At 53.0% G+C, this 24,181-nt stretch overlaps 1 protein-coding gene across 1 annotated transcript in view; it reads right to left on the bottom strand.

The window, feature by feature from the left end:
• Positions 1 to 23,214, bottom strand: part of PKP1 (plakophilin 1) — a 48,348-nt gene extending 25,134 nt beyond the window's left edge. Inside the window, exons 1-3 of the mRNA XM_042015958.1 lie at positions 22,834 to 23,214; positions 15,023 to 15,123; positions 3,761 to 4,182 (exon numbers count right to left, since the gene is read on the bottom strand). Of these exons, the coding sequence (XP_041871892.1) occupies positions 3,761 to 4,182; positions 15,023 to 15,123; positions 22,834 to 23,035 (725 nt within the window). The 5' untranslated portion in view covers positions 23,036 to 23,214. The remainder of the gene's footprint in view (positions 1 to 3,760; positions 4,183 to 15,022; positions 15,124 to 22,833) is intronic.
• Positions 23,215 to 24,181: the final 967 nt, after the last annotated feature.

The following is a 24,181-nucleotide window of genomic DNA, read 5'->3' as shown; positions in this document are numbered from 1 at the left end:
GCTCTACCAGACTCCAGAGAGCTGCATTTTGGCAAAACATGAGTGCTGCTTATCGAGAGCAGCCTTTGGGCAGGAGCCACTGAGACAACCCTGAACGTCTGAGCCCAGGCCAAAGGTGCTGAGCTTGGAAATGTTAATCCAGATATGACATAATGATTACCAAGGCTCAAGTCCCTGAGTGGTTTCAGAGAAGTATGTCTGGAATCCCAGAATCACTGAGGTTGGAAAAGACCTCTGAGACCATCGGGTCCACCTGTGGATCCTCACCTTGTCACCCAGCCCAGAGCACTCAGTGCCACATCCAGGTGCTCCTTGGGCACCTCCAGGGATGGGGACTCCACCACCCCCTGGGCAGCCCTCTCCAATGTTTAACAACCCCTTCTGTGAAGAAATTCTTCATGGAAGAACTGGAAGGGACATGAGAAGGTCGCTCACTGAGACATGCTCTCTGCTCACTGATCATGACAACAGGGTTAGGGAGGAGAATAAACTGCATGAGGAGTTTTCAATAGTGTTCAACCTCCTGATCTGGCAAACAGTGCAGAACTCAGATTTCATCACCAGAACCAACAGCATGGGGTGAGCAAACCCTTGCGTCATGATTTAGTTCATCAGGGAATCACAGAATGGCTTTTCCTGAGCAACAGTTCAGTGTTACACTGCTCATCAGGCAGAAAAGGGGCTTTGGTCAGAGTTGCTGCTGTAAGAGGGAGACTGTGAGGGATATCAGTTATCAGGGGCAGCTCTTCCCTGTCTCACACAGCCAAAGCCGGTTCAATAAATGGCAGCAATCACATGATCAAGAAGAGCTGCAGAAATTAAATAACTTTGTCACCAAATGCAGAGGGACTGCTCAGCGCAGACAGTTTGACAGTTCTTGCACACTCAGAATTTTGATACCTGCACACCACTTTCACCATCTGAGAACACCCAGTGACCCATTTTTCCTCTCACACCATCTGGGGAGATTAGATCCACAGCAGAGGAGGCCTGAGAAGCACTGCTCCTGAGCTGGTACTGACACTGTCCATGGGCATTTCAGAGTTTTGTACGACAGACAGACCCACTGGATCACAGGTCCCACTGCAATCCCTCTCACAGCAATGGAAATCACCCCATGGATCACCTCAGAAAGCATGGAAAGCATCCAGCCCTCCCCTGGCTCTTGCAGGCTGTTTGCAAACCTGCAGACAAGATATCCAGCACATCCCTAAACAGGAGATCTGCAGCACAAAAACTGAACACATAATTCTCCATGTCACAAAGGTACAAACTCCACCTGGAGAATGACCAGAATGGAAGAACAGAGCCCCAAACTGGGAACTGGCAGCAGCTGTGACCCAGCTGAGCCCTGTCCCTGCATGTGGAGGTTAATAATGGGGCACCTACAAGCAAAGCTCTCCTTACCCAACATCGGGGGAGCCAAGCGAAGATTGAGATCTCCAGGTGGAGAATCCTCCAGACACAACAGCCCTACACAGCAAGGAGAGCCCAGACTTGGTCCTGACACACCTCTGAAGCCCCTCCCCAACAAAAGCACACTGAGAGCAAGGCCAATGGTGCCCTGCAAGACACTTCTGAGGGCTTAGAGTCATCCAAAAGAGTCATTTTTCCAAAGAGGACAACTCCTTTGTACATCTCCAAAGCTTTAAGGACAGCTACTGTCAACCTTCTCCCCTCTGAGCAGAACTCCTGCACCAGGTGCCCCCTGCACCAGTCCAGCTCTGCAGAGCTTCAGGCAGAGCAGGGGCTGTGCCACAGCCACATCAGATTCACCCAGGGGACACAGCCCCAGCTGAGCCCACGACTCAAAGCCCAGCTTGGAGCCCGACTTTGAGCCCGACGTTTCCACAGCAGAACCAGTTCTGCCAGATGAGCCGTGCCCCAAGCCAGGAGTGTGTAAATGGAGCCACTCCCTAACCAAGGGCAGCCAGAGCTGGAGAGGATCCCTCTCACAACAGCAGCTCTCCTCTCAGAAAATGCCATCATTCTTCAAGTGACCTCTCCAAAGCCACGACCAAGCCCCTGACTGTGGCTTTGGCCAGAGCCTGCCAGGACTAATAGCTCCAAAGCTTTGTCCTCCCTAGGAGAAGGGCATTCTGCCATCCCTCCCACTGCACCTTTCTGCTCTTCAGTCAGAAATTCCCTAAGTCACTTCCAGTTTGTGTAATGTCTCTGGTTCCTGTTCCAGAGGATTTACAGAGCTGCTGACAGCAGCAAGCCAAGGCCACCAGTGCTCGAGGCTGGCCAGGGCTAGTTTGGCGCGTGTCAAACATGGAGTAACTGGGCTCATGGGCAGCCAAGGGGTCATGGTAACATTCTAATGGGGCACTGACATTTCTTGGCATCCACGCTCTGGGACACACCCTCCTGCTCAATCCTAAAGGAGGGAGGCTTAGCCAGAGTAACCTGGGACATTCAGATGTGGAAAAGGGCATGGTTTGGCTCACACTGCTGACAGGGAAGGGGATTTTCTCAGTATCTCCATCATTCCTTGGGGAAACAGCTCAACAGTTTCAGGCCTTTGGTGGGAGTTTGACAAAGTCTATGAGTCCTGGTAAACAGCCTCACACTTATCCTGCAGTGTGAAATTTTTCCTTGGGAACAGAGACCACCAGGAATGAGTTTGGGAGCTTTTAGGGTTTGTGTGACAAAATTCCCCCTCTCTCAGGGAGTTGTGAGAGCTTCTGGGCTAGTGTAGAGCAAGTCCTGCGTGATGGTGATGCAGCATGGGAAGTGCAGCAGTCCTGGGGACTCTTGTGGAAGCTGCAGCCCCTCCTTCTTCAGCTTTCACTGCAATAGGTTCTGCAGTTCAAAACATGCAAAACATGGTCTTCCAAGGCTTCCAGGACTGTGATTTGTGCAGACCAAGTCTCTCCCAAGACTGCAGCAGAGCATGGTTGGTGCTTCAGAGCTGGAGGCAGCTTTCAGCCCCCACCCCTGTAACACCACCCAAACGAGGTGATTGTCAGTGGGAGCTCTGCTGCACTCACAGGTACGTCCTTGGGAGGCTCTGAGCTCACTGCTGTGTTTTACACGGCCTGTGCTTGTAGGCAACATCTACAAGAAGGGATCTGATGCTCAAACATGATGGACCATCCTCCACCCTTATATAATCCTACCCCAAATGGGACTGGATGCTCTGGACAGGAAGGAATTAAACACCTTCCACTGGCTTCTCTTTCCTGATTAGTCAGATTATTCCAATTAGGATATTTATTTCAATTTATGAGTCTGTTTTTTTCTGGAACCCAAATCAGACCTTTTGGGCAAACAGAGAAGGGGCTGGGTGGAGAGAAGAGAGGGAAACACCACTGCTCAGCAGGCTCTCAGCTCCACTCTGAGTCAGACCCTCAGGAACTGATTCCTTCCAAGACAGGTTTTTTTTGGGGTATGTTTTCTGCCAGACTGAAACAGCAGGACAGCCAGGAGAGACACCCTGACTGCACACCAGGCCTTCTGCTCTTCACCTCCCCACCCTCATATCACTGTGGGTTGATGCCACCACAGACACTGAGGGATTGTGTTGCCCAACATCACAGAGCTACAGCAGAGATATCTGCACCGAGTCAGCCCTATCAGTTCCCCTCCACAGCCCAGGAAAAGAAATAAAGCCCTTAAGAGTGACTCATCTGACCCACTTTGCTGCAGGATGCACCGGTAAGGGCTCTGCAGCGCCTCTAAGGCAGCTCAGGTGCCTGGCTCTGGTGGCCAGAGCTCCCCAGCACCGTCCACACTCCCTCAGGGGCAGAGCACTTACTTGGAGCTGGACTGGGCCTGTCCATAGACCCCGTCCTGCTTGCAGCTCATCATGGGCTGGGCATAGACCACGTCGGGCTTGTTGCTCGAGGGGCAGGACAGGGCCCGCGCTGGCATTTTTTTACTGGTCCTGCTGGTTCCCTGCTGGGTGCTGCAGCTGCTGTAGATGCTCTGGCGGTTGAGGGTGGCCTTGTGCTCGGCGCGGCCGCCGCCCTGGGCCTTGCGCAGGGTGCCGCGGGGCGGCTCGCAGTAGAGGTCGGGCTCGCTGCGGCTGCTCTTGATGTTCTGCACGAAGCAGTAGTCGCTGCCGGCGCGGGGGCTGCACACGGCCTTGCCGTGGGCCCGGCTGGCCCAGCCCTCCATCTGGCTGTAGGAGCTGTAGCGCCGGCTCTCCACGTCCCGCTTCAGCGTCCCGTTGTACAGCTGCAAACAGCAAACACAGCGGGTCAGGGCTGAGCTGCAGCTCGGCACCGCCAGGCCTGCCCTGGCTGGCTGTTACGGCCTTCCTGGGCCTCTCAGGCATTTTCGTGCCCAAAATTTATGGGAGGCTATCCAACCTGCAGCCCATACAAAGGAGCCAAACCCCACCTGGATATCAGGGATACTGAGGGATCAGGATGTGGGATCCAGGAGCTTTAAAGTAGAACTGAAAGCTCAAACGTGAGCTGGGCAATAGAGAAAGTGCTTTATTCCCAACACACGTGGTCTAACCCACCCTGTAACTACAGGAGCTCACTGCACATCTCTCACCATCGTGGAGCTTGATGCCCCATTCTGACCTTCCAGCAGTGCCTGCATTTATTTTTAATTTCCTTATGCTCTTTTCTTCCCCTCCCATCTATTAGTTTCTTAGAAAGGGAGTAAAGGGAGTGAAAAATGAGTAAGAAGGGATTCTGGAATCAAACTGTGCCAAGAAACAAGTGGAGACAATGCTTATGAGTTACAAGGTGTGTAGTATCTGCTCAGATAATGGGATGCTCTGGGAACAATGGGGAATGTGCAATAAAAACTGAGATGAGTAAGACAGGAAGTAAAAAAGAAAAGATAAAAGATGGTAAAATAAACCATCTACAATTAGCAAAACAAAAAGATGGCTTTAGCTGCCCTGCTGTCAGTTCAACATGCATTAACCACTCTACCAAAGTCCTCCAGATTTGCATCAAGTTTGCCACGCCAGAATTGAATTCGATCTTCTTCTGCAATGTTAAACCTTTGGGATGTCAGTGCTGGCCTGCAGGGTTATGTCCAAATGAGAGACAACTCACTCAGGTGTGTACTTCAGAAAGGAAAATAAATTACACTGTTTTAGTGCTGTTTGGCCCGTGGTGCTGAGTTTGTGCTCTGCATCCCCTCAGCAGTCTGGAAAAGAGAGCTCCAAGACATACAGCAAACAGGGATAAAAAGAACTAAGGAATAAAACTGTTTGCCCCATCCCCCTTTGGTTGTCCTGAAAAAGCTCATCCATGGTCTCCTGTTGGATCAAAGTGGGATTTTCTCATCTAACTCTAAGCACTGGCACTTTGGGTGCCGCTTTCTGCAAAGGCCACCCAAGGGTCCCTTTGGCTGGGAGACAAAAGTCAACACTGGCTCCTAATCATTTCCTTGGAAGTGTGAAAAGCCTGTGCCTGGTGTAATAGTTCATGTCACTAAAAAAAAATCCGTATTTCCTAACCTAGAAACACTCCATGACAGAGAAATGGGAATCCTCTGCCAGCTCACCCTGAGTCCCTCGGCTCTGCCCTAACTCCATCCCAGCCCCAGCACACTCAGCATCATTCCTGCCTCCAACACTCTGCAGAATTGTCATTATGTTAATTAATTAAGCCAAATATTTCCATTAACAAACTGATCTTCAGGAACGCAGGGAATCCTCTCGGCTGTGTCCCAGAGAGCTGCAGAGGTAACGGCTGAACCCCTTCCCAAGGGGCTGCCTGGCAGCACCTAGGTGGGACTAAACCCAGCTCTGCTGATGCCCAGATCACTGTTATTTGAGTAGTTTCCAGACCTTCAGGTGTGCACCTAGACAGGTGAATGGCTGCAAGGGGACAAAAGGGGAGCAAATTCTCTCTGTGTCTTCTCCAGAGGACACAGAACAAACCTGAGTGGGGCAGGGGCAGGTTTGGAGTCTCCTGCAGAGCTCCTGGGGTTTGGAAGGACAGGTTGCAGGTGAAAAGAAGAGCCAGGGTGAGGCACATCAGAGTGGAATGTGATGAGTCTCAGGGGCTCTCTGGCAGTGGGACAAGCCTTGTGCTGCCCAGGATAAAATCCAGGATGGCCACATACACAGGCTCTCTCCATCCCAGGTTTGCTTGGGATGCAGTGCACACTCAGCAGCAGCAAAGTGACCTTCCATGAAGTCATGATCTACCGTATATGTCCTTCTGAGGTGATATCATCCTCACTTCATTTTCCTGGGATCAGAAACCCTGGGGACAGTGAGGGACGGACAGGGCTGCAGTGGGAAGGTGCAGGGTGGACTTTGTGCTCAGTGGAGCTGCTGGCAGAGGCTGCAGGACAGAAAGCAGCTTGTTAGATGTGAGCCCTGCTGGTTTTCTTTATGAGTCAGTTTAAGCTGGGATTATTCTGTAGGGCTGTCAGAAGCTTGGCAGAGCTGTGGAGCCCCTGGGCATCTGCTGAAACTGACTCAGGGAAGCCTGGAAGAGGAACTTGTTTATCTAAAGCTGGGGTTTGCTCTGCAGTGCTCTCACCGAGGGGAGGGGGAGAGTGTCTCTGTTTACTGAAACAGAATCATCGGTTCTAGATTTCCTGCTGGGTTTTAGAGTGGCTGTAGCACTGTCCTCCTCCTTGGCAGCCCCGAGATGGGTGAAGCTGTTTGCAAAGACACCCTTCTGCAACACAGGAGCCCTGGGCTGCAAGTCCGAGCAGGTCCCGGCAGGGCGGGGGAGCCTTTTGCAAACTCATGGGAAAATCGTTCCCGTGTGATGTGAAGCTCATTACCAAAGGCAGTCCACAACTTTTATTGCTGATTCTACCAGATGCTTGGCTGAGCCCATTTTAATCTCTTTCAAGTGGCACGGACCTAATTGGTATCTCAGAATTCCTTTTTGCAGCAGGAGCCTGATCCAAAGGCTCCAGATCAATGAGGATCCTCCTGCCAGCTCCGGCAGATCTCAGACCTTGCCAAAGACTCTATGAATCCCTGCATGGCCAGGGCTGACCTGATCCCTTCCTGTTCCTGGCAAAGCGCCCTGTCTGTGCCACAGAGCAGCTTCCCCACACTAAAACCTAAATCCCTGTGTTGGATGCTGACCCAGCTAAGTCAGGGACCGTCACTTCTAGCACTGGAGCAAATGTGGCCAAGAGAATGGGACTCCCTGCAGCCATCAGTGAGATAGCATGCCCAGCAAGGAAGAAGGGAAGCACCCTCTGTCTGGAGAGATGCCATCTCTGAGGGTGAAGGTGATGCTGTCACACAGTCTATGGTTTAAAGTGCCACCTGACAACATCTCCCAACTTCTGCTGATGCCACTCCATGTGCAGGGAGTTCTCCCTGTGCAGAAGAGCAGCAGTGAAAGGAAAGAATCAATCTCTGGCCTTCAGACCTCATCAGTGCCCAGATTTCTGAATGCCCCGAATTGCCTCTGCCCACTGCCCGTGGGTGTGTGCATGGTGTGCCATCCACACCTCTGCCCTTTAGGAGTGTGGGCAAATGCTGGGAAAGACCGGGAAGTGCCTCAAAGTGCGGTGGAGACAGAAGGCAGTGATTCTCTCTGCACTGCAGGATCTGGGAAGCATTTTGAAGGGCTCAGACTGTCACTGAGGCTTCTCCCCACAAGAGCTGAGAAGCCAGGGCAGCTTGGAAGGTGTTTCTTTCCAGCACACGGCTCCTTGGCAACGTGCACTGGCAGCCCAGAAACCCATCCGTGTCCTGGGCTCATCCCCCAGCATGGGCTGCAGGGAGGGAGGGGATTCTCCCATCTCCTCTGCTCTTGTGACACCCCACCTGGAATACTCTGCACAGTTCTGGTGCTCCAAACATAAGGAGGACATGGAACTGTTGGAGCAAATCCAGAGGAAGCCACCAAGCTGATAAGGGGGCTGGAGCACCTCCCCAGTGGAGGCAGGCTGGGAGAGCTGGGAATGTTTATCCTGGAGAAGAGAAGATTGTGTGGAGACCTCAGAGCCCCTTCCAGGACCTTAAGGGGCTACAGAGAAGATAGAGAGGGACCCTTCATCAGGAACTGGAGTGCCAGGACAAGGGGAATGGCTTCCCACTGCCAGAGGGCAGGGATAGATGGGATATTGGGGAGAAGTTCCTTCCTGGGAGGGGGGAGAGGCCCTGGCTCAGGGTGCCCAGAGAAGCTGTGGCTGCCCCATCCCTGGAAGTGTCCACAGTCAGGAACACCCTGGGCTAGTGGAAGATGTCCCTGCCCATGGCAGGGGGTGGAATGAGATCTGTAGGGTCCCTTCCAACCCAAACCCTTCTGCAATCCTATGATTCTGATTCCAGCCATCCCATCAGGCCCTGGCAGTCCCCTGTGGCTTTAGGATGCAGGAAGATGCTCAGGTGCAGCCAGGCCACCTCACATACTGATTTTAGCCTGAACTTCTCCTCCCCACTGTGCAATGAGTCTGTGTGAGGCCAGGCTCCGGGAGCTGTTCATTCATACTCAGACAGGGAAGGCAGGGAGGGAGGAAAGGCACTGGAGATGGGCACTGGTGGCACTGGTGCTCCTGTCAGAGATAAGCACTGGTGGCACTGGTGCTGCTGTCAGGCCCAGGGAGGAAGTGTTTCCCTCCCTGGCAGTACAGACCTCCCTTTAAATTAATGAGCATTTGTGGATCTCCAGTTCTCAGCCTGCAATATGTTCTAGGAACAACAAGAGGAATATCCAACACACAAGACAGGTAAACAGACACCTTTAACCTCTTATTTCAGCTGCAATAAAACTGGTTCTAGAGAGAAAGTCAAAATGGCATTTTCCCAGCCATCAGCCATGAGTCCTTTTCTGGTTTTTTCTTCCATAAACCCTTTTGCTTGGCAGGAAAAGTCTCTGTGCTGCCCCTGCTTTCCAGAGAAGCAGAAGCACGGAGCAAGGTGCACCAGCCCGGGAATGGTGCCTGGATCCAGCTCTGCCTTCCCACGTCAGAGCCCTCCCAGAGAACTGGGTGGTTCTGATTCTGCATCTGAGGACGCCATCAGTTCATTACCTGCTGGATTTTTTTCCCTTGCAATTTGTTTGTTTCTAGAGCAGCAGACAGAGAAGTGAGGGCTCCGTATAAACACGTCAGGAGCAGGTTTCTCCCAGGCTGGAGGGCAAAGCACAGGAGATGCAACCTGAGCAGGTCCCACCCTGAGTGCTGGGTGGGGAGAACACCTCAAGCTCCTTGCGAAACCCTCCGACTGCTGCTCCCTCCATGGCAGCGAGAAAAATTGCAAAACCAGCAAATACGTTGTTTATCTATTTCTGAAATGCTCCTTCCCACCTCTCCCAGGAGCTGCCTTTCCCTATGATTTTTCATCTGTTTTTTTTTCATTCTGCTGAGATTTAGGTCTTGCTGGTTCAGTTTGTTCTGGCCAAGGAAGGCAATGTCCAACTTGCTGTTCCAAAGCCTAAAGCCTCGTGCAAACCTCCCAGGGACACCAGGCTCTGACCAAGCAATGATGTGCAGTGACTCTAAACCTTTGTTTTCTTTGGCACGATTATCCAAACCACTCTCTTTTGGGGTTCTTTTAAGCTTGGATAGGTCATCACAACAAATGACAAATTTTGACCTGAAATCCTTATGAACAAAGCTCCCATTGACAACGAGAGGTTTTGTCCAAAGAGGCAAAGACAGGCAGGGACAGCAGCGATCACCTCTTGTTCAGGTAACGCTCTTGGGAGAGAAAGCTCTGACACTTCCTCCCACAGAGGACTTTTGGTTAAAAATTTTCCTACAGTCTCTGGTGCAGAGGGATCACCGGTGTGTGTTTCTCATTAGTGCCATAACGGATGTAATTACTGCAGGTAACTGCTTCAATCCAGCACCACCAGCCCAGCCAAATATTCCTTGGTCTGGGAGCACAGCTGCTCCCAGGGGCATTGTTAAAGTAAAACCTGGGCCCCCCCAGAAGAGAGACATTGAGAGGCTGGAGCGTGTCCAGGGAAGGGAATGGAGCTGGGGAAGGGGCTGGAGCAGCAGGAGCAGCTGAGGGAGCTGGGAAAGGGGCTCAGCCTGGACAAAAGGAGGCTCAGGGGGGCCCTTGTGGCTCTGCACAAGTCCCTGACAGGAGGATGGAGCTAGGTGGGGGTCGGGCTCTGCTCCCAGGAACAGGGACAGGACAAGAGGAAGTGGCTTCAAGCTGTGCCAGAGGAGGGTCAGGTTGGACATCAGGAGGAATTTCTTCATGCAAAAGGTTGTTAAACACTGGAATGGTCTGCCCAGGGCAGTAGTGGAGTCACTGTCCCTGGACGTGTGCAAGAAATGACTGGACCTGGCACTCCGTGGTGATGGGTCAAAGGCTGGACTCGATGATCTCAGAGGCCTTTTCCAACCTCAATGATCCCATGATTCTGTGGAAGCCCCAGCTCAGCTCTGTGGGGATGAGGATCTGCTGGAGACAGGACACATCTGAGATTCCCTCCCCAGCACATCCAGGGTTTGTTTGCTCTCGCTGGGGGCAGTGCTGGGGGGACACGCTGTGGACAGACCCATGTCATGTGGGGGATTTCCTTCTTGTGGAAGCAGCAGCACGGAGAGCCAGGTGGGTTCTGCACCTTGTCCTGGTCCTGCCTCATCTTGGTCATGCTGTGGGACCTGGGAATGCCCCAACCCCCAGGCAGCGCTGGACCTGCCAACCCATGACCCAGGCAAGAGCAGGGTGGGAATTGAACCTCGGAGGTCTTTGCTGGTGGCACCCCAAGTGCTGCCCTCTGTGTGTGGGATTTGGTTGTGCCTCTCCAAAGCTGTGCCTGCAGTTGGGGTGAGCACCACAGTCCCTGCAGCCCATGGACCACCTGACTGTGGCTGTGGCTTTGCGACGCTGCTGGAGAGACCCCATTTTGGGGATGGAACTGAGCTGTCAGAGACAAGGGTGCAGCTCATGCTGAGGCTTCTGCCATGACTGCACTGCTCTAGGTGCCCAGTCCAGCTTCCTTAACTCTTCCCCAGGTTTGTCTGTGTAAATCGTGGTCACCACGGACCCTCCTGTGGGACCTGAGCTGTTGCTCATACCAGGACACAGTTCCTGAGGCTGGAGGGCTTTGGGAACTGCTGGCCACTCATAGCTCACAGTGGCAGTAGGGTGACAAGTGTCTCTAAGGCTCCACAGCACCTGGGCTGAGGTATCACCCTGACACAGAGGGCTTTGCAGTCACAGATCCTCCTGTTACTGCATCCCAGTGTGGTATCTGAGCAAAGGAATTCCCGAAGGCTGAACATCCTGGAGGGCTGAGCCAGCCCGTGACACACGAGCCAAGGAAATGCTGCAGCCAAGAGCAAACCCACTGCCCTCCAAGTGCCTCCAAGTTTCTGGGGTGGCCCTGCTGGCTCAGTGTTCCTTGCACTGGCAGTGAGAAGGTGCTCACTGGGGACAGCGAGGGTGCAAACGAGGCACCCCACAAGGGGAATTCATAGAAAATAATCTGTAGTAATGGGTGAATCAAAGGGTTTAATCCAAAGTGTTAGAAACAAAGAATCATGGAATCATTAAATTAGAAAAGCCCTCTAAGATCAAAGAGTCCAACCATTAACCCAACACTGCCACGTTCACCCAAAACCATATCCTCAAGAGCCACATCCACAAGTTTTTGAACACTTCCAGGGATGGGGACTCCACCACTGCCCTGGGCAGGCAGCCTGTTCCAAATTGACTGATCCAGAAAGAGCTCTTCCTTCAGATCCATCATTTCTCTTGCTCTAATATTTGAACATCAGTCTCACAAAGTTGGAAAGAAAACACAGAAATGAGAAGTTTGAAATTTCCAGGAAGACACAGAACAGGACAAAAGGAGGAAGTCAGGGACAGCAGCTTTTAGGAGCTGTGGGTGGAACAGGACACCTTTAGGGTCACCATCTGAGGCAGTGCCTTAGATTAAGGTGCTTCAAGAGCAGTGTCTCAGGTGCAGGTGCTGTGGAGCAACACCCTGGACATGGATTCCCTGCTGCACCTTTTTAACTCCAGGGGGACTGGGAGTCAGCCATGCCCCTCAATATTACACTGGGTCACTTCCCTGAAGTATCTGAGTTTGCCTGTGCACCTCAAAGGACTTTGCCACTTTCCAGACACATTCACAGCACGAGCTCCAGCTGGAAATAAGTTCAGCAACTTTGCCTTCAAAAGCAGATTTGCTTTATCTTTGGTTTCTTGTCTTACAACCCAGGAATTACAAACAGGAAACATTTTTTAGGAAGCCTGGAATCTGCACAGACTTCAAACAGGTCTGCAGACAAAAGCTGAAGTTATCCCAAGCTGGAGGCTGGTGGTGGATGTGTGGAACCTTTAACACTGTCTGGAAGAGGCAGAACGGAGGAGGCTGCTCAGTGTGGTTGGGGTGTCTGCTGTCTGTTGAGCTTGTTAAGCACATTTAGGCTTGAGGTTATGTGTTCCGAAGTGCCAGTGGCACCTGGGCCTGCTCGCCCCTGAGTGCAGTCATCTCCCTGTGCACTCATCCCCCTGCTCCATCCAGCTCCAGTGGCAGGAGATAGGGATCCAGGGGGGCTGATTCATCCTGACCTGACAGATGTCCCAGATAGAGGAGATGAATCACCTCCCCTACCTCTGTCTTTGCTGGCCAGGGGAGGAGTCAACAACTTGTCAGGACTAAATGGCTGATTCTCAGATAGACTCAGTTAGGTAACACAAATTTTACTGTGAATCCTTCACATGTCCCAGTCCTTTTTGCTAAAGTAACCCATGATCCTGAAGACCTTTACAAAAAATATTTAGAATTAAAGGCTTGCATGACACTTAAATTTGGAGGAAGACCTTCCCTTCTCAGTAAGTGCAGAGGAGTCTCTCAGAGAACAGACAGAGCTGCCTAAATCCCCGCTGAGCCAGAAGGGTCTGAACTGTTGTGTCCACAGGACTCTGGTGTCTAATGGAGGTCCTGACCTTCATCACCTTCATCACCACCTTCCAGCTGTTCCCCAGAACACCGACGCTGCTGACTGGAACCCCCAGCAGCCAGTGGCAGTCCCACCTAGCCAGCATTTGTCCAGCTGCCACAATGGTTTGGAACAAGATCAGGAATTAACAAGAGGAAGCAATAACTCTCACACCAGCAACAGGAGCTGCAGTAGCACCTTGCCAGCATGAGCAGAGCTGGGCCTTGGCTTCCTCCCTCTTTAACAAAAAAACCCATCTACAAACCCTTGGAATGGCTGAAACAGAGCAATTTTGCTTGGACAAAGCACAACAAACTCCATTCAGGAATCACAGTAGGCAAACAGCAATATATCATCAAAACAAAACATCCCAATTGTTTGACTTGTGAAGCTCAGATGCTCTGCCTCTGCTTCAGGAGCTGCCTCAGTTGTACTTTTCTGGTGGCCACGAAAACCCTGCCTTGTTACCGTGGCTGGACGCTCTGCAGGGCTCCACCACTGTCTTAGGGACGGAGACAGGACACCTGGATGGATGGAGCTGTGCTCTGACCCGTCACAGAATCCCAGAATGGTCTGGGTTGGAAGGGACCTTAAAGCCCATCCTGTTCCACCCCCTGCCATGGGCAGGGACACCTTCCACTGTCCCAGGCTGCTCCAAGCCCCATCCAACCTGGCCTTGGACACTGCCAGGGATGGGGCAGCCACAGCTGCTCTGGGCACCCTGTGCCAGGGCCTCCCCACCCTCACAGGGAAGAATTTCTTCCATCCCTCACAGGGAAGAATATCCCATCTATCCGTGCCCTCTGGCAGTGGGAAGCTGTTCCCCCTTCTCCTGTCACTCCACCCCTTGAAAATAATCTCTCTTCATCTTTCCTGTACCTCCTTCAGGTACTGCAAGGCCACAGTACAGTCACCCCAAAGCTTCTCTTCTCCAGGCTGAACAGTCCCAGCTCTCCCAGTCTTTCCTCACAGCAGAACTCTCCATCCCCCTGATCAACTTGGTGCCTCCTCTGGACTCGCTTTTCCCTTCTGGTGACAGAAGCCCCCTTGGCTGGGGTTTAACCAGCACAGCAAAGGACACTGAAATGGGCCAACAGACAGGCTGGAAATAAACATCTCAAAGACACTCCAGTGCTCCCAGTTTTCCTACTGAACACCCAGTGATGCAAACCCAGCAAGTGACACCACTGCCTTGAAGCCATCATGCTACAACAAAGCCATTAGGAAAGACCCAGATAAATCCTTCTGAAGCTGAGGAATGCTGGTGCTCTGAACAGGCAGAGGATCTGGCCACCATCAGGAAAAGCTGCAGCCCTGTCTGTGTGCTTGGAGCCACTAAAACCTTTCCTGGTTCAAGCCTTTGATGGCTGACACGGAGCTGCTTTGCAGTCCCAGAGTTGTTGAAAGGAGCCCTTTGCTTTTCTCATATTCAAATCCCAGATCTGTGAATTGCTCCTTTCTACTTTAGAGCTGATGAAAAGCAGGGAAGAGCAGAACACAGGTCTGAAGTGGAGGGGCAACATGAGCACAAGTTGTCCCAGTGGACTGTGGAGTGGTTTGGAGCGATTCCCTGGGTCCCAGGGGTCTGTCACCAAGGACCAGGAGCTCTGTGGGATGTCCAGACTCACAATGCACAAAGACAAGTACCATCTCACCTGTGCTTTTTCTGGAAATGTGCAATAATTTCTCTGGAAATCACTGTGGAAGAACTGGATCCTCTTTTTTGTGAGCATGGATTATATCTGGGAAGGGTCTGCAGTAGCACTGAGATTGGGAACAGCAGCACAGTTCTGATGCAAATCCCCTGATCCACATTCCCCAGCCACATTCGTGTCACTCACAGCCATGTTTTGGTGCACAGGAACAAAGATGGGAACTCCTCCAGGTGAGCACTGATGTGCTCCAGGCTTGAACTGAGCTCTGATAGTCTGAACCCAACTCTGATCCGTTGGGCAGCTTCCAAACTCTTGTGCCATTGGATATCAACCCACAAATCCAAACTAAATCTTGCCCACTCTAAAATCCCCACATGAAACAGCTGTGGGGCCCTCGATCCTCCTCCTCCACTGCACTGAATCCCTTGCTAAGAGAGCCAAGATCTCTCTTGGGCGAGTTTTTGAAGTACTGTGACCTCCCTGTGTGACTGTGAGAGGTTCTTCCTGTCCAGGTCACCTCAGACCATGCACAATTCCCAGATAAAGGAGTGTCTTACCGGGTATCCCCAGTTGCTGTTCCCTGTCTGGGTTTTGGTGTAGTAGCTGCCCCGGGATGTCCCGTAGCCATAACCATCAGCTAAACCATCATACATGGAACCTGCAAATGGAAAAGGCATGGTCAGCATGAGAAAGCATTCCCAGGAGAAAGCATTTGCAGAAGAAAGCATTCCCAGGAGAAAGCATTCCCAGCAGGCCCCTTTCAGAGCACAGAGCTCTTTTTTAACAGCAAGTTTAGTTATGGAAAAGTGTCAGAGTTCTAAATCTCAACAGGAACACAGGGAACACAGGCAGCAAGGGGAGCCCTTGTCACTGCTGGGAACTCCAGCCCTCAGACCACAGAGCCCCCAAACCACCCAAAGGTTTGCAGCACAAAAGACCAAGTGCCATAAAACCCAAAGCAGAGGAGCAGAAAGGGCCAGAGATGGGGCCAGTGTCTGAGGTCATGGAATCACAGAAGCCCAGAATGGTTTGGGGTGGAATGGACCTTAAAGCTCATCCTGTTCACACCTTCCACTAGCCCAGGTTGCTCCAAGCCCCGTCCAACCTGGCCTTGGACACTTCCAGGGATCCAGGGGCAGCCACAGCTTCTCTGGGCACCTTGTGCCAGGGCCTCGGCACGCTCACAGGGAAGAATTCCTTCCCAATATCCCATTTACCCCTGCTCTCTGGCAGTGGGAAGCCATTCCCTGTGTCCTGTCCCTCCAGGCCCTTGTAAATAATCTCTCCCCATGTTTCCTGTCAGTTCCTTCAGGTACTGGAAGGCCACAATTAGGTCACCCTGAGCTTCTCTTCTCCAGTCTGAGCAATCCCAGTTCTCTCAGCCTTTCCTCACAGGTGAGGGGTTCCTTTCCCCTGATTAACTTGATGGCCTCCTCGCTGTTGTACCAAAGAACCTGAGGGTATTTTGTGCTGCATGTCCCAGAATGTCTGGCCATGGAAGACTTGCAGTAAATAGAATTTCCCTCTCTGAAGGCAGAACCCACCCCAGCCCTTTCACCAGTCCACTCCATGACTGAATCCCACCAATCCCATCAGCACGAGCAGCCTGAGCAAGGCTTGCTAAACTCAATCAACAGTCACTGACAACCACCACGGACAAAGGACGATCCAGTCTATTTAACACCTGGGGATCTAAACCAGTCAAACTCCACAAAACCTCATCACACTCTTTGAATTCCGATCTTGTCTCTAAAAGATCACTTCGTGTGTCTATACTTTCTTTTCCTGAAAATGTATTGATCTCCATCATTATTTTGGGGATGCTGGAGGAATAAGTGAGACTGGCTCTCAGGTATGTTTTTTAAAGATGCAAATATCTTGGATCAGGAGGAACCCATCAGCCATTTTTCCTATTTCTCAGTGCTTTAACCACAGTTTGGATTTACCTATCCCAGCCCTTCCAAGAGCTCTCCCCGCAGTCTCTGGCACTGCAACATTTGGATCCCTCCTAAAAGTATTTTACTCAATGCCACGTTCATCACTACAAGACAAATGGAGTGAATCATTCTCTTTCCACAGTGGAATTCCCTTAACCCCCTTTGGATGGTCCAAAGGAGTTAAGGGTGATTCCAGTTTCATTTTCAGAAGTGCTCAATAATTGTGGCATCCCAGGTCCCGTTATGAGGAAGTGCAAACCCTACACCCCAATTAACTTCCAGGGGACACTCTGAATGTCTAACAAAGTACAAAATCAGGACTTACCTGTCCTAACTTATGCACCTAAACTGGTGGGTAATGTCAGAAATATCCTAATCCCTGTGATTGTTTGATAAGACTCATCTCTGAGATAAACTGGATAAGCTCGACCACAAAGGCCCCGGAGCCACTCAGGTCTCCTCCAGCCACTGATCCTTGGAATAAACCTAATTTATTGCCCTGCCTGAGGCACCCAGAACCTGTTATGGTGATTTGGTTTGTGGCTAAAAATTCTTGCATTTTCTCAGGAAGATGATTCCCGTGGATGTGGTGTAAATAATGAGATTTGCTTTCTATTGTCAGCGGGAGAGGAGTGGGACTGCACCTGGAGATCATCTCTGGATGGAGAACAGGCAACAGCCAGGCCAGCTCCCAGCCCTGCACCTGTGCAGGAAACCACAGGAGCTCCTTCTCTGTAGTCTGGAGACTCGGGGGGCACTGCTCCTCATCCTGATCTCCCCAGCCCCGAGTGCCTCATGCACATAAAGTTGCACAGAACTTGCTGATAAGGCAAGGAAGTGGCCATGGAAATGCAACAGGAGATTCAGCCATGTCCTTCACCCTGTGCTCCCTCTCCACCCTGGTGCCTCCCTTCAGCTCCACATCAGTGCTGGGCCTCAGCAGCAGCAAGGCAGTGCTGGAAGTGGCGAGTTTGGGCCAGGTGATTCCCCAGGACACAGAGTTATCTGATAACCATATATCTGAGCACGAAGGTAAAGCCATTCCATGGTAATTTCCTGGGAATTCCTTCTTCGAATCAGCCTCTTGTTCTCTGTAAACATCCTGTAACTGCAGGTGGGAGCACCTGGAGCATTTTCCTGGGTGAGCAGCTGTAAAAAGGGGTTCTGTGGCTGACTCACAGGTCCCTCTCACCAGTCCTGCCTGGGGACCACACTCTTCCTTTCAGGATCTGTTCCTGCCATGCACTCCACACTTTGGGGTTAGAGCAAAGAGACACCCAAAATACGCCAGTTTAGGCACATCTGTAATTTTCTTCGATAAATTCACCGCTAAGTGGCCAAATTCAGGGGATTAAGCAGTTGGTTCAAGTTTATGTTCTCCAGCTGTGGAAGGGTTGCCTTCACCTCCCAGAACTTGTACACAAGAGCTTATAAACACATAATTACACAGAACCTCAAATGTTCAAGGCATTTTGAAGTCGCCCTGCTGGTTGGAGAAGATGCTTCTCCTGCCACCACACAACTGGGATTTATTGCTTGGAGAGCTCAGTCTTGAGGCCAGGAAGAACCTGGGGACTTTCTGGTGAAGGTGGCTGAAGAAAACCTGATCTTTATTTGTACAGGTTTGGACACTTCTCTGCCTGGTTCATCTTGACAGCCAGCTGGGAGCTGTATCCCCAGCCCTCACGGACAGAAAGGAGATCCTTCTTTTCAAGCACCTCAAGAGTAAAGACCACACAACCTGGTCACAGGTCCTTGGAATTCGGGATAAACCCAGAAAATCTCAAAAAACCATTTGGGCCAGGGTGGAAATGCTCTTAGTGGGAGATGCCGCCCTCGTGCTTTTTTCTGGCTATGTCCCCATGGCTGTGTCCCAGTTGCTGTCACCCAAGCAGCTGTTTAGGTCCCCGAAGGGCCCACGTGCACTTGGGCAAGCACAGAGCCAATTCAAATCACTGCACTCAGAGCAGATAACACAGAACCATGGAATCACAGAGTCACTGAGGTTGGAAAAGCCCTCTGAGATCAAAGAGTCCAACCATTCCCCCAGCACTGCCATGTTCACCACTAAGCCATGCCCGAGGTGCCACATCCACACATCTTTTGAACACTCCCAGGGATGGTGACTCCACCACTGCCCTGGGTGGCTGTGCCAGGGCCTGACCACCCTTTCCATGAAGGAATTTTCCCCAATATCCAACCTGCCCCTCCCCTGGCACAGCCTGAGGCCGTTCCCTCTCCTCCTGTCCCTGTTCCCTGGCAGCAGAGCCCGACCCCCCCGGCTGCCCCCTCCTGTCAGGGACTTGTGCAGAGCCACAAGGTCCCCCCTGAGCCTCCTTTGCTCCAGGCTGAGCCTCCCCAGCTCCCTCAGCTTTTTCTCATGACAGAGGACCTTCAACAGCTGGGAAAGAGCCAGAAAAATGTGGTAGAACCCCACAGAGGAGGTGCAGCCTCTCAGTGACCCTGTGGGCAGAGAACACCCCTGAAGGCTGCTCAGATTCCCCCCTCCCCAAATTATCATTCCCCCATGGCATCTCCTTTAAAACTTAGACACTTTAAAATCTCTTTTCTCTTCAGTGGGACAAATCATGAGGGTAAAATCCAATTACAGCAGATAAGAAGAGCCAGACCTTGCAGTGCATCTCTGTGAGCCCCCTACGCTGCTCCCACTGCCCTCATCCCCTTCTCCATCCCTGTTATCCATCATTGCAGAGCAAACTGAGGCTGCCACCGAACCCAGTGTAGCTGTTCTTGATGAGTTATTTCCTTTCCTCAAAGGCAACTCTCCTCTCTTGGAGCTGGCACTGATGGCAGGAGGAGAGCTGGCTTCAAAGCGCCATTTTCCCAAAGCCAGCCAGACACACAGAGCCAACGTGGAGATTGTGGAAAAGGATGCCTGTTAATAAATATTAATCTGTGGCAGGGAACGGCAAGACAAGAACCAGGCACCTGCAGTGCAGGCTTGGCAAGTTAAATCATAAACTATGCACGGCTTTAAACAATAAGGATGATTAAACATAGGAAAAACACAGGGAGAGCAGAGGCCTGTGGGAGGCACAAAGCAAAGCCTGGGTGCCTTCTAGGAGAGAAGTATCAGTGAAATCCCAGACACTGAGATTCCTGCAGGAATGACAAAACTCCAGTTCTGCCTTCCAGCCTATGAGCTAATGGGCTTGGGGATTTTTTTGTATCCCAATAATCTGAGGTTTGTGGAAGAGTGGAACCTTTCACTGAATCATCTCATGCTGGGGGAAGTTACAGAAGTCTTCAAAAGATTTTTCATCCCCCAAATCTCCTCTTCCTTTCACATCAGAGTCCTGATCCCCACCAAAGCCAGGTGGGATCCCACCAGAGCTTGGTGCAATTTCTCTCCTCTTAGCCACAGCCAGCACAGAAGCTTCTCAATCCCAGCTCAGCCATAGGACAGTTGGATCTGACACTCCTTGGATGTGTCTCCTCAGTGACAAATCACTGGCAGAACTTTCCTTTAGCCAGAGGACTTTGCAGAGCAGAGCTGTTGGCTATGAGGAGCTGGTTCAGCCTGGCCTGGCCTTTTCCTCTGCCATGCCACTGAAATTAATTTTCCCTGGAAATTTGCATTACTCACAAATTCAGGGGGAGGCATCTAGTTTGGTATTGCTGTGGGGAGAAGGACAGATAAGCCCAGCAGCAGAGCCCACAGACCCAACCCCCAAGGAGGACAGACCCCACAGACCCCACAGACCCCACAGATGCCAGACTCCAGTCACCCTTGGCAGCAGCTGAAGCTGCTGTGCTGAGCCAAGGCTGCACTGGGTGCAGGAGTATTGTGCTGGCAGCAGGTTTCTGCTCACTGTCCCAGCCCAGTGCACACCAGTTTGGGCCCAGATTGGCCACCTTGCCCTGGGGGACACCAGATCTCCAAAGTGGCCACAACACCTTGACCTGCTGGACTCCAAATCACCAGTCATTTATGGCTCCATCAATCCCTGGGACACTGAGGGAGTGTGTGCCAAGCCCCTAAAGGAACTCCAGTGATGGGATACAACACCCCCACCCTGCTGTGTGCATGAGGGCTCCGTGTCCATGTTCCCCATCCTACACACACCAGGACATGGTTTCTGCAGCTGGGGGAAGCTCTGGGCCCTGCTCCAGCTCCAGCTCAAACCACAGCTCCAAACACAGCAATAAACCTGGACACGGCCCAACCCCTGCCCAGCCCCACTGTGGGACTGTCTGGGAGCAGAGGGAACGAAGCACTCAGGCACTTGTCAGGGGGCTTTGGGAATTCCCCAGCTTGTGCTGCCTCTGAGGAGCATCCTGAGAAATCCCAGGGAATGCAGGGAGCTCAAGCTGGAGGAGGGTTTGGACAAGCAGAATCCACACAGCCTCTCTGTAGGAAGAACTAATTTTTCTCATCGGGGCTGCCCAGCTGATCTTTGGGCAAGAGCAGTAAAACCCAACACCTGAAAGCTGAGCCTGACTCTCTCCAACACCAAGCAGGAGACAACCCTGGGAACAAACAGCAACTTCTCACCCTCCTGGGATTCCATCCAGGAATGCACTGGGATGAATCAGCCCAGGCCAATCACCCCCCAGTGGGAACTGGGGGAGGGGGGCCCTGGGCCCTGTGCTTGGAGGCAACTCCTGGGAGTGGGATGTGACTCAGCTTCCCTGGGACACAGAAACCAGAGCTGCACATCTCCACGCAATTCCCATTCCCAGACATTCCCCAAAGTGTCTGGAGGAGGGGTTTAGCTTGCTGAGCAGAAACAGGCAGTTTGGGAATGTGCCTGTTTTTTTTCCCTTTTCCCTTTCCCCAGGTTTCGCCTGGGCTCCTCTCCAAGCAGGATAATCCCCCTCTGCCTCCCTTCCTTCCTGCGTATGGATCCCTCTGCCCGCTTCCCTCTCCGTCCAGAGCCCCTCAGCTCATCCTGCTGTGTATTTTATTTTGTCAGGTCTGGTACTGTGACACCTTAAGCAACAAACCCTCCAGAGGTGGGAAGAGATCCCCATCTTCCACTTTGGTGGCAGAGGAAAGCTCTCCTTGCCCCAGTCCCCCCTCACCCGTTGGAGTCTGTGTCCACAAAACCAGAGGAAGCAGGGATTTGTTCCTGGCAGAGCCCCCCTGCCCTTGCTGTGGAGCTGCTCCACTCTCTCTGTTCCAGCAACTGCAATTCCCAGAGCAGGGATGGCTCCCGTGGAGGCACCACCTCCACACTTCCCCCAGCAGCCTACAGCCACCCAGCCCCTCTTGGTAATCCAGCCCCAAACACGTCCCTGGACCATGGCACCTCACCAGCACAGGGTTCAGCTTCACAATCCAGCTTGAAGAGCTGCTGGACAAGGCACAGCTCCTGGAGGAGGTATCAGAGCCTGGCCCAGCTCACCCAGCACCCCTCTCCACGCTGCTCACTCCAGACTCTTCTGAATGCTCAGTCCCAGATCCAGCACCCCCATGACCCCCACAGCCTCGGGATTTCCTCTCCCTGGCGGACTCAGCCAGGCCAGAGGTCTGTGGCTGCTGGAGAAACCTCCAAGAGCCAGGAGGTTTTGCGCAGAGGTTGTCACAACCCTCTGGGTTTGCAGATTCCAGCTGGGGAAAGTTGGGCTTTACCTCCAGCCCAGATTTCTCCAGACACAAGGATGGCAGAGACAACCATTTGCCAAGCCTTGATCCAAAGAGGAAGGGGTTCCAGCGGGACACCAGGCTGCAGGGCTCAGCTGATTGCTCCTTTCCGTGGCACAGACTCAGTGCACAGAGGTGGAACGGCCGCCTGCACCCCAACAGTGGCAAAGTGGAGGGGGCTGTGAGACACCCCCACCAACCAACACCAGGGACACTTCTCCCAACTCATCTCCTTCCTACCACTCCCACCAGGCTCCCAGAGACTCCACACTTCTCAGCCTGCAAATGGGAGATGCGCTGGGATTCCAGAGGCAAGTCCCGAGCCGAGGTCTGTGTCCTGTGTGTGGGCACAGCCTCCTCCTCTGCAGCTGCCCACCGCTCAGGAGGCAGCAAAGCCCCAGCTCCAGCCCATGGCAGGGTGGAGGAGGAGCACTGCCAGCTTTGCCCATGCACGGGAGGGGGTGCTGGGGAATTCCAGCCATGGGGGCACTTGCAGAGGAAGGATCTGCAAAACCAGACAGCTACTCCAGCTTTAGAGCCAGGGAAAAATTGGTTATCGCACCACACTGAAATGTCCAAGTGCCTCAGGGATGTGGAGCAGAGCAGCACTCCCAGCGATCAGCTCCAGCCAGGAAGGAGTTGATGCATCCAGCTCTGTGTCCTGTCCTAAACCCTTCCATCCAGTGCAAGAGATCTTGGCACCGCCTGCCTGAGGTGACCCAGAAGAGAAGCAAAGCGGTCTGTCCCCTCCCCACAAACCCCACCACAGCACCCCAGAGCACCAACCCTGTCCCAGAGGGCCCCTCTCGCCGTGGGACTTTACCTCGGTTGGAGTGGCCCACGCTTGATGACACTGACGACTTTTGCTTCTGCCTCTTGACCGTCATCATCACCTGCTCCTGGACCCGCTGCTTCCCCGTGCCCTTGGTTTTCAGCTTGTGGTCCGAGGGCAGGGCCAGCGTGGAGCTGGCCTGGTCCTGGAAGCACTCGTAGGCCAGCGCGGTTTTCAGCGGGGAGTGGAGCATGGCTGGAGAGCGCGGGCACAGGGGCTGCACGTCACTCACACGGACAACACGAGGCCGCCAAACACCGTCTGTGCTGGGCTTAGTCCCCCAAACCCCTCCTTGCCATACGTCCCCTGGCCCAGGGTGTCTCAGGGCTGCTGCTCGCAGCTCGGCTCCCCGGCGTGTGAGCAGTCACACCCTCTGCCAGACTGGATATACAGCCCTGCCCGCACACACCCACGCGCTCCCCGCCAGCCCCGGCACCCCCGCGCCGCTGCGGGGCAGCTCCCGGACCTCCCCCAGCCCCTGCCCAGCCCCGCGGGGCCCGCGGCACGTGGAGGGGCCAGTGGGGAGTGGGCGAGGTGGGGGCTCGAGGGCTGGGCACGGACGTGGTCCCTGCGCAGGGTCCGGGGTGAGGCTCAGTGGGTCTGGGTAGGAAACGGTGCTCCCCGGCTGCCGGGGGGCTGGGGCATCTCCCACACGGCTCCTCTTGGGTTCCAGTCTTTCCCTCAGTCCAAACTGCACCAACCCCGTGTCACAGTGGCAAGAGGTGGCCCTGCCTGTAGGAGCAACACTGCCCACAGCACCCATTCCAGATCCCAGCTCTACCTGCACAGGTTGCAAATCCACCCCTCTGAGCCCAGGAATGCAGGATTCCTGCAGAACACCGGCTCTAGGGGTCAGGGAGGATCCTGATGAAGTGCCCTGGAGAGTCAAGGACCTCTCCCTAAAGGGTGTCCCACTCGTCTGAGGGACGGGCCTATGAAGAAATTGGGGCACAATCGGGGCAATCTTTGCATGCAGCTTGGGGTAGCAGGGAGGAAAAGAGGACATTTAGCAAGAGTAGGAGATAAAATGGCTGTGCAAGAAATGACACGCCAGGCTATGACTGCGAGCAGAGAGCTCTCCCTCTGCCAAGCCACACTGCAGCAACTCGTCTGCAGAGAACTGAGCACCTCGCTGCTGGTGTGACCAGTTTCAGGTCACAGCAAGTGCTGACAAAGCTCCTGCCAAGCCACAAGAGGCTGATACAGGAGAAAAGGAACAGTCCCCATCAGGAGGGTGGCCGAGGGGAAGATGCCCAGGGCAGAGGCTTCCTGAGTGTCCCAGGACCAGGAGCTGGGTGTTTGTGCCAACACTCAGCCAGAGGAGCAGAGCCCTTCGTGC

The sequence above is a fragment of the Corvus kubaryi genome, unplaced genomic scaffold, assembly GCF_017639235.1.
Source record: "Corvus kubaryi isolate FWS band 111438036 unplaced genomic scaffold, C.kubaryi_AGA036_p1.0 split3-37355, whole genome shotgun sequence".
Taxonomy (NCBI): domain Eukaryota; kingdom Metazoa; phylum Chordata; class Aves; order Passeriformes; family Corvidae; genus Corvus; species Corvus kubaryi.
The sequence above is the reverse complement of the archived record's forward strand: the minus strand, read 5'-3'. Positions and strand labels throughout refer to the sequence as shown.